Source organism: Pristiophorus japonicus, chromosome 7 (genome assembly GCF_044704955.1).
Source record: "Pristiophorus japonicus isolate sPriJap1 chromosome 7, sPriJap1.hap1, whole genome shotgun sequence".
In the NCBI taxonomy this organism is placed as follows: domain Eukaryota; kingdom Metazoa; phylum Chordata; class Chondrichthyes; family Pristiophoridae; genus Pristiophorus; species Pristiophorus japonicus.
In genome coordinates, this window is record NC_091983.1 from 943,423 (window position 1) to 952,575 (window position 9,153).

Genomic DNA, 9,153 nt, shown 5'->3' on the forward strand with positions numbered 1-9,153 from the left:
CATTTCTTTACTCAGAGTAGTTATAATGTGGAAAAAAGAATTAGGAAGTGGGTATGGCAAATAGCTTAGATTCTTTCGAAAGAAAACTAGAGAGTTACATGACAGAAAAAGGCATAGAAAGATATGCTGAAAGTCTGAGATGAGGTAGATGGAATAGGAGGAGACTCATGTCAAGTATAAACATCAGCACAGACCAGTTGGGCTAAATGGCCTGTTTCTGTGCTGTATATCCTAGCTAATTCTATGTAACGGCATGCTTGGCAACTACATATTCAATTCTATTCTTAAATTAAATGAATTTTCTTTCTTCCTTTACCCAGCTCACTTTGTAATGTGTGCTCTCCCTATGGGAAGTTAACCTTTTTCTTAACTTATTCTCAAGCTGCTGGTAGGTGAGTGAGAATGTCACCCTTCGATTTTCCATTACTCTCCAACTCAAGGAAAATGCATAGGCCTCAGCAACTGCTCGGCAACTATACTGGGTTCAAGAATTCATTGCATGCAAGACCTCATTCATCTGTGACGCAGAGTAGCAGTGTAAAGAAAGAAAAAACTTGCATTTCTATAGCACCTTTCATGACCACAGGACATCACAAAGCTCTTTACAGCCAATGAAGTATTTTTTGAAGTCTAGTCACTGTTGTAATTTAGGAAACATGGCAGCCAAATTACACACAGCAAGCTCCCACAAACAGCAATGAGATAAATGACCATATCATCTGTTTTACGTGTTGGTTATGGGATAAATATTGGCCAGGACACCGGGAAGAACTCCACTACTCTTCTTCAAATAGTGCCATGGGATCTTTTATGCCCACCCGAGGGTAGATGGTGCCTCGGTTTAATGTCTCATCCGAAAGGCGGCACCTCCGACGGAGCGGCACTCCCTCTGTACTACATTAGAGTGTCAGCCTAGATTTTGTGCTTGGACTGGGTACTTGAACGCATAACCTTTTGCTTCAGAGGCAAGAATGCTACCTCTGAGCTAAGATGCATCAATGTATTACATCAGTTGTTTTGTTACATTCAAATTGCTTATTAAAATGAAACTGTGGTATGTCACTTTAAAATAGAATGGTAAACTACAAGAGGTACAGTGCTTTACTCACCTTGATTTAAAGAGTGAAGGCAACGTGTGCAGGTGAAGCTGAAGGACATCCTGAGACAAACATTTGTTGTGGTAGCTACACACTTGGGTACAGGCTGTGGTTACTCCTAGCTGCTGCGCATGATGAGACAGCTCCACTCCCCTTTGAAGCACAGCATTAAATATATGAGTGTAAAGCTGCCATTTAACCACAGAATTGCCTTTTTGGATTAGGTGGCATATATGGCCAGCAACCTGTAAACTCAGCTGTGCATCATCGATGAAGAGAAGATCTTGGTAGGCTTCCAAAGCCTCCCACATCCGCAACATGTTCCTGGATCCCCCACTTGGCAGAATACCATCTGATCTGTAAATGGGGTTAGCAAGACTGGATGAAGAACCAATGTCTGTGAGGCCTCCATGTAGAATCTCTGCAATATCAGGTACCTGGCTACTATCAACAGTGCAGATATTACAACTCGCTTGTTTCATTTTCTCGGAAACCTCCCCACCACCAAGTTGCTCAAGGATAAATTTACTCAGAATACTCAAGATGTGCTGCTGACAGTTTTTTAAAGTTTGTGATTTTATAGCATAAAGCATGGGGGCAATGACGGATCTTGGGTCCATACAACAGCAAATTCCCACAGTATGTATGCCCGATAAAATTTGCACACAAGTGCTGCTTAAGCAAACTTCCTGCAGCAAGCGTAGACACTGGTGGGCGCACACTGCAATACAGCAACAGCGGTCGGGATAGCAAACTTCACCATCTGATGTCTCCTCAAAAGGATTTTTGGACTGCTGATTTTTGAATGCTGCGACTGGGAGGCCAGACAAGTCTCTGTGGTGGTGCATGAACTGAGAATACTCACATTGCCTGTGCCGCTTGCGTGTACAAACAGACTGATGGAGTTGTTCTGATTTCACTTTTTTGACAGTGCTGATTATTTTCATGACACTACCAATCAGGGATTTGATATGCTCTGCTGCCTCCACAGACTTGGGTTCATCTTTTGTGACCAACCTTTCCATCTGAAGCACTGTACTTTCGAACAGTTCAAAGCCATGATGCTGTGTAAACTCATGGACGAGGTCCATGGCCTGACTGAAGAAGAAAGGATTGGAGGATGCTGTTTGTAGGGTACAGATTAGGATTTGCAAAACCACTTCAAGTAATTCTGGCACCAGTAGTACTTCATGACGAGACTTTGAGAAAGAAAAGTCTTCGCTGAGCTCTTGCAGAGTCTTCTTTGGCCGTGGGACAAAGGGATCTGGGCGCTTTTCAATGTAATTCTTAATCTTTAATGTCGCCCTCAACAAGTCTGCGATATTTCTCCTCAGTGTATCTGGCATGTTACCTTTGCAATTTATGTCAACTGACATCAGGTGTAACACAGTTCGTAAAAGCATTCTTTGAACCAGGGCTGCTGGTTCTGCTGTCCATCCTGCAGCAACTTCCTCAGTTTCAGATACATTACCGTGGCAGCAGTCTTCAAACCCTGCCAAAAACTCTGTTAATGTGGGAACTACACTCGCTGCTAATGCTGGATTGTGATTTAAGGCCATGTCAAATTTGCAAACTTTTTCTAACAGAGACAACAAAACATGACAGAGATCAAATGGAGTATTTTCCATCTTACTTAAAATGGATGACTCTATATTTTCTACTTGCAGTGGAATGGCAGTACATTCTAAACTAGAGCTATCCTGTGCAACTTCTCCAACTCTTAAGGACGGGAGCAGACCGACCCTAGAGGAGCTATAGTCCTCTCTTGGTTGGCATGTTACAAATGGCTGCAAAGTCTGTTGTCGTCTTTGTCTCATCATGACTGCACTCTTGTCGTCCGAATTGGCTTCGGAATCGGACGTGGAAAGCGGTGTTTTCCTGACGTCCCTCAAAGAGTAGCGGTGAGTGTTTCTACGTTGTCGCCTGGTTTTCCAGTTGCTGGTGCTGCATCGTGATGGTACCTGAGCATATAAAACTGAGCTTCCGTCTGGGGTACGAGCCGGTTTTTCCTGAGGTGATTTGGATGCAGAATACTTGCTCTCTTTGGTAAACAAAAGGTCTTCTAGTGCAGGTAGATTATAATCTAAGAAACAAAAAAAAATATGAAAAACTATTGTACAAAATGCTCCAAAATAGTATTGAGATATCAAAAAAAAACATTAGCACAAAATAATCTTACCATACAGAACTTACTGCCTAGGAAACAAGGAGTAAGAACTATATAATATGTTGCACATTTGTTAAATAGTACAAGCCCTGAATTTACAGATATACAGCTTACGAGCAACCATGACTTAGCAGCAGGAGCGGCGAGAGGGTAAAGAGCGACAGAGGGTAAAGAGTGGCCCAAGAGTGAGCCTGAATTAAAGCAGTGACAGCGACAGAGGGTAAAGAGCGGCCCCAGAGCGGACCTGAATTAAAGCAGTGACAGCGACAGAGGGTAAAGAGCGGCCCCAGAGCGGACCTGAATTAAAGCAGTGACAGCGACAGAGGGTAAAGAGCGGCCCCAGAGCGGACCTGAATTAAAGCAGTGACAGCGACAGAGGGTAAAGAGCGGCCCCAGAGCGGACCTGAATTAAAGCAGTGACAGCGACAGAGGGTAAAGAGCGGCCCCAGAGCGGACCTGAATTAAAGCAGTGACAGCGACAGAGGGTAAAGAGCGGCCCCAGAGCGGACCTGAATTAAAGCAGTGACAGCGACAGAGGGTAAAGAGCGGCCCCAGAGCGGGCCTGAATTAAAGCAGCGACAGAGGGTAAAGAGCGGCCCCAGAGCGGGCCTGAATTAAAGCAGCGACAGAGGGTAAAGAGCGGCCCCAGAGCGGGCCTGAATTAAAGCAGCGACAGAGGGTAAAGAGCGGCCCCAGAGCGGACCTGAATTAAAGCAGCGACAGAGGGTAAAGAGCGGCCCCAGAGCGGACCTGAATTAAAGCAGCGACAGAGGGTAAAGAGCGGCCCCAGAGCGGGCCTGAATTAAAGCAGCGACAGAGGGTAAAGAGCGGCCCCAGAGCGGACCTGAATTAAAGCAGCGACAGAGGGTAAAGAGCGGCCCCAGAGAAGACCTGAATTAAAGCAGCGACAGCGGTGAGGCTCTGATTCAAAACAAAAATAAAATCAAAGAGTTACATCACAGGAGAGCAGGCAGGTGATTAGTTGATGAGTATTACAGCTTTTTTCCTTTCCAAGTTAGGGAAGGGGGTTAAATTAAGAGCTGAGAAACTGTAACTTGCTAGTACTTATTAAGTTAATAACTTAAACTAGATAAAATAAACAATAAAACTAAAATAGAGTTAATAAAAGCTTTCACTAATTAATTAATTAATACATAAAACAAGGTTAGAGATGGCAGGGCAGGGGCTGTGCAGCATGTGGGAGTTTCTGGAGAGCATCGTGACCCCGAACAACCACATCTGCAGTAAGTATCTGCAACTCGACGAAGCTCAGCTCAGAGCTGTTGAGCTTGAGTATGAGCTGTAGATATTGCGATGCATCAGGGAGGGGGAGAGATACCTGGACACTTTGTTCCAAGAGGCAGTCACACCCTTTAGGTTAAGTAGTACTTTAGAGTTCGTCAGTGGTCAGGGACAGGAGAATGTGACTGAGAGTCAGGCAGGTATGGGGACCCAGGTTGTAGTGATGGAGGAGCCTCAGCCCTTGACCTTGTCCAACAGGTACGAGGTACATGCTACCTGTTTGGATGATGAAAAAGACTGCAGGGAGGATGGGCAAACTGACCACGGCACAATTGTACAGGGGGAGAAGGAAGGAATGTGGTAGTGGTAGGCAACAGTATAATCGGGAGATACTGTTCTCTGCAGCCACAAGAGAGAGCCCCGGAGGTTGTGTTGCCTGCCCGGTGCCAGGGTTAAGAATATCTCCTCGCGGCTGGAGACAAACTTGGGAGTGGGAGAGGGAGAATCCAGTTGTCATGGCCCATGTAGGAACCAACGAGATAGGTAGAACTAAAAGTGAGGTTCTGCTGAGGGAGTTTGAGGAGCTAGGGTCTAAACTAATAAACAGAAACTCAAGTGTAATAATCTCTGGATTACTACCTAAGCCACGCGCAAATTGGCATCAGGTCATGCAGATCAGAGTGTTAAAGAGTGGTGTGGGGTTTGAATTCATGGAGCACTGGCACTAGTACTGGGGAAAGAGGGAGCTGTTCCGTCGGGATGGGTTACACATCCTGGTGAATCCAATAACTAGGGCTGTAGATAGGGCTTTAAACTAAAAAAGGGTGGGGGGGGTGTCCGGTGAGGGTAAATTTAGAAAGCTAAAGAGAAAGGGCAAGGCAATAGAGCAGAGTAGCGATTTGGGTAAAAATAAACAAACAGATTGTGACAGGAAAGGCAGAGTTTAACAGTAGCAGTGCAACAGAGAATAAGGTCAAAGCAGGGAATAATTATAAAAAAATTTAAATTAAAGGCTATTCATCTGAATGCACAAATCATTCATAACAAGATAGATGAACTAGTGGCACAAACAGAAATAAATGCGTGTGATCTAATAGCTGTTACAGAGGCGTGATTGCAAGGTGACCAAGGTTGGGAACTAAATGTTCTAGGATACTTGACGTTTCGAAAAGACAGGCAGAATGGAAAAGGAGGGGTGGTAGCCCTGATAATAAAGGATGACATAAGGACAGTAGAGAAAAAGGATCTCGGCTCGGAGGATCAGGAAATAGTCAGTATGGGTGGAGACAAGGAATAACAAGGGGCAGAAAACATTGGTGGGGGTAGTATATAGGCCCCGTAACAGTAGCTATACTGTTGGACAGAATATTAATCAAGAAATAGTAGGAGCTTGTAACAAAGGTAATATAATAATCGTGAGGGACTTTAATCTTAATAAAGACTGGACAAATCAAATTGACAGCGGTAGTCTGGAGGGCGAGTTCATGGAATGCAGTTTCCTAGAACAATACGTCATGGAACCAACCAGGAAATTTTAGATCTTGTATTGTGTGATGAGACAGGTTTAATTAGCAATCTTATAGTAAAGGATCCTCTGGGGCAGAGTAATCATAATGTGATATAATTTCACATTAAATTGGGAGTGATTTGCCTATGTCTGAAACTAGAGTCTTAAATTTAAGTAAAGCCAATTACATAGGTATGAAGAACGAGTTGGCTAAGATAGATTGCAAAAATAGATGAAAAGGTATGGCGGTAGATAAGCATTTAAATAAATATTTCATAATTCTCAACAAAATCTTCCGTCAATGAACTCCAACTGCTTTCTGAAAGATCACTTACATCTCCCATGGTAGATGCTTCTAACCAGCAGAATGATGGATGACATGCAACATCACAACAGATTGAAAGGAGGCTTATGCAACATTAACACAGTATCACCTATTCAACTGTGATAGGCATAAGTGGCCCAACAGCAGAGAGACCCTTCCTATTTTTCCCTTTGGAGTCAAAGCATTCTCACAACCGGAGGGAGCAGCTCCAGATAGGCGGGGTCTCAAACATTACCACCAACAGACGTGGAGGAGAGGGTCTCTGCCCTCATTGGAGTATCAGTTCGGACAGTTGTCGGGGGCGATGCTGAGCCCCCTTCGGGTAGTGAGAGCATGTACATTATCGTGCTACTGAATCCACTGCGCTGTGAGATATAATGGAGTAGCGGCGGCCCTCAAATGAACCTGTGCTTTGCCACCTTCCTCATGACACCATGCCCCTCCCCTGCTGCTAGCCACTCGTCTGCTGTTTTCTACTTCCAGATGACCAGAGGCGCACCATCCCTCGAGGGAGGCCTCCATTTCAGGCCATGCGGATGAGGACAAGGCAATGGAGGGCACTGATCTGGCAGAGCATCTGAGCCCACCAGTCGCACCCTCTGGATTAAGCTCTTCAGGGGACAACGCAATATTCCCGGGGTTTGAGGAATCGGGGGCTCCTGGCCCCAGTGGTGTACAGCAACGCAGTGCCGGGGTGGAATCCCACAGGCCATAACTCTGGAGGGCGAGTCGGCAAAGTCGGTCTGCTAACAGACAGGCAGACCTTGAAGTGGTACTGTTGGAAATGTCCAGGGAGCGCGCAGTGATGAACCGTGACCTTATTGATGCATTGGGACGGGATCCCAAGTGAGCACTGACAAGCGGAGGCAACGTCGCAGATTGTTGTTGTAAGTCGGGAGTCCAGCGAGGCCACCATTGCCCACACGCAGAGGCTGGTGGCCTCTAGAAGCAACAGTGGAGTTGTAGAGTGTGTGGCACGTGCCATTGATCATGCTGCAGACTTGGCCGCATCACATGCACTAGCTTTGCTTGAGAGCTTGGGCAGGTGATGCAGTCCATGTCTGCATCCATACTCTACGTTCCCCACTGTTTAATAAGGAAGTGATGGTGCCAAAGCAGGTCAGCAAGGTGTTGAGACACATCGTGCTCCCGTTACTAAGGCCCAGCCCTGTCAGAGTGTGCGTGGCTCCATGGAAATGGGAGGTGGTGTCAATCCTCAGAATGATAGCATTCTCGATCCCACCACTCACTCGCCAACCATGCACCATAGATGGTTGACACCCCATCCACCTGTGACTCGTAACACCGAGGAAGTGGTGCCCCAGTCGAAAGCCGGGCCTTCCAGCCCAGGAACTGGTCTAGTGCGTCCTCAGACACGGTCTCCATTGTCCGAGACCCCAACACAGCAGCCGTGCTGTATGCCCCGAGGCCTCAGTGAGGAGGAACAGGCATGGGAGGGGGTTGAAGGAAAGGAGGGGGTGGGAAAGGGCGATGTCTCTCCAAGTCGTAATAATGGCTGGGAAATAACCATGGAGCCTTTCAATTTTGTGCACTGCAGGATGCAGTTATTCTTTTAACATGTTGTGAATTGCAGGAAGCAGTAATGTGTTCATAAGTGGTCAACCATTCGATTATATCAGGGTTCAGTGAAATATTGAGTGTGCTACATGTTGGTAAAAATTGTTCTTCGACATTGGTGTCTTGTATCTCATTTGTACATTCGTCAGCATGGTGGCAACGCTCAAATGTTCCCCATTCAAGCAAACCGGTGAATGATGAGCTGCCTACGTAAGGCTCTTGCAGCGGCCACATCTCCATGCTGCCTCCCGTAGTCGTGGTGATTGCGGTTTGGCTTCCTCGCCAGGCTCCTCTTCCTCCTCCTCCTCCTGAGGTGGTCCTGCAATCCCCATTGGCAATGCCTGTCTCCTCATGATGGCTAAGTTGTGTAGCATGCAGCAGACGACAATGAACTCAGAGACCTGCTGAGGGGAGTATTGAAGGCTGCCTCCAGAGTGGTCCAGGCATCGGAAGCACTGCCAATGCACGCTAATTGTCTGTTCAATGATGTTGCCGGTGGCTGCATGGCTGTCATTATAGCGCTGCTCGGCTTCTGTGGCAGAGTTCCGGAGGGTGGTCATGAGCCAGGTGACCAGGCCTTATCCTTTGTCCTGATCAGCCAGCTCTGACCTTGTCTTTGTCGCTGAAACAGTGCTCTCATGCAATACGAAAGCTTCATGTGTGCTCTCTGGATAGTAGGCATTGACACTGAGGATGCGCTGAGTGTGGTCGCAGTCCAGCTGAACCTTTAGGGAGTGGTATCCCTTTCTGTTTCGGAAGACCTCTGCATTCTGTGTTGGTGCTTGCAGGGTGACGTGTGTACAGCAAGATCCCATGGACAGCAATGAGGTGCCAACCTGGGGAACCTGCAACACAGGGCTACATATGCATGCTAAACAGTGGAAGCAGCATGCTATAATAGACAGAGCTAAGCGATCCCACAACCAATGGATCAGATCAAACTTCTGCAGTCCTGCCACATCCAATCCTGAATGGTGGTGGATAATTACACAACTAATGGGAGGAGGAGGCTCCATGAATATCTCCATCCTCAATGATGGCGGAGCCCTGCACGCAAGTGCAAATGACAAGGCTGAAGTGTTTGCAATCATCTTCAGCCAGAAGTGCCGAGTGGATGATCCATCTCGGCCTCCTCCTGAGGTCCCCACCATCACAGAAGCCAGTCTTCAGCCAATTCATTCACTCCACATGATAACAAGAAACAGCTGAGTGCACTGGATACAGCAAAGGCTATGGA

The 9,153-nt window shown here is 46.7% G+C and overlaps 1 protein-coding gene across 6 annotated transcripts in view; it reads right to left on the bottom strand.

The window, feature by feature from the left end:
- lyst (lysosomal trafficking regulator) overlaps positions 1-9,153 on the bottom strand; it is a 432,206-nt gene that overhangs the window by 206,441 nt on the left and 216,612 nt on the right. For all 6 annotated transcript variants that reach the window (XM_070884660.1, XM_070884659.1, XM_070884658.1 and 3 more), the window contains one exon: positions 1,110-3,180. In XM_070884660.1, coding sequence (XP_070740761.1) covers positions 1,110-3,180 — 2,071 coding nt within the window. The remainder of the gene's footprint in view (positions 1-1,109; positions 3,181-9,153) is intronic.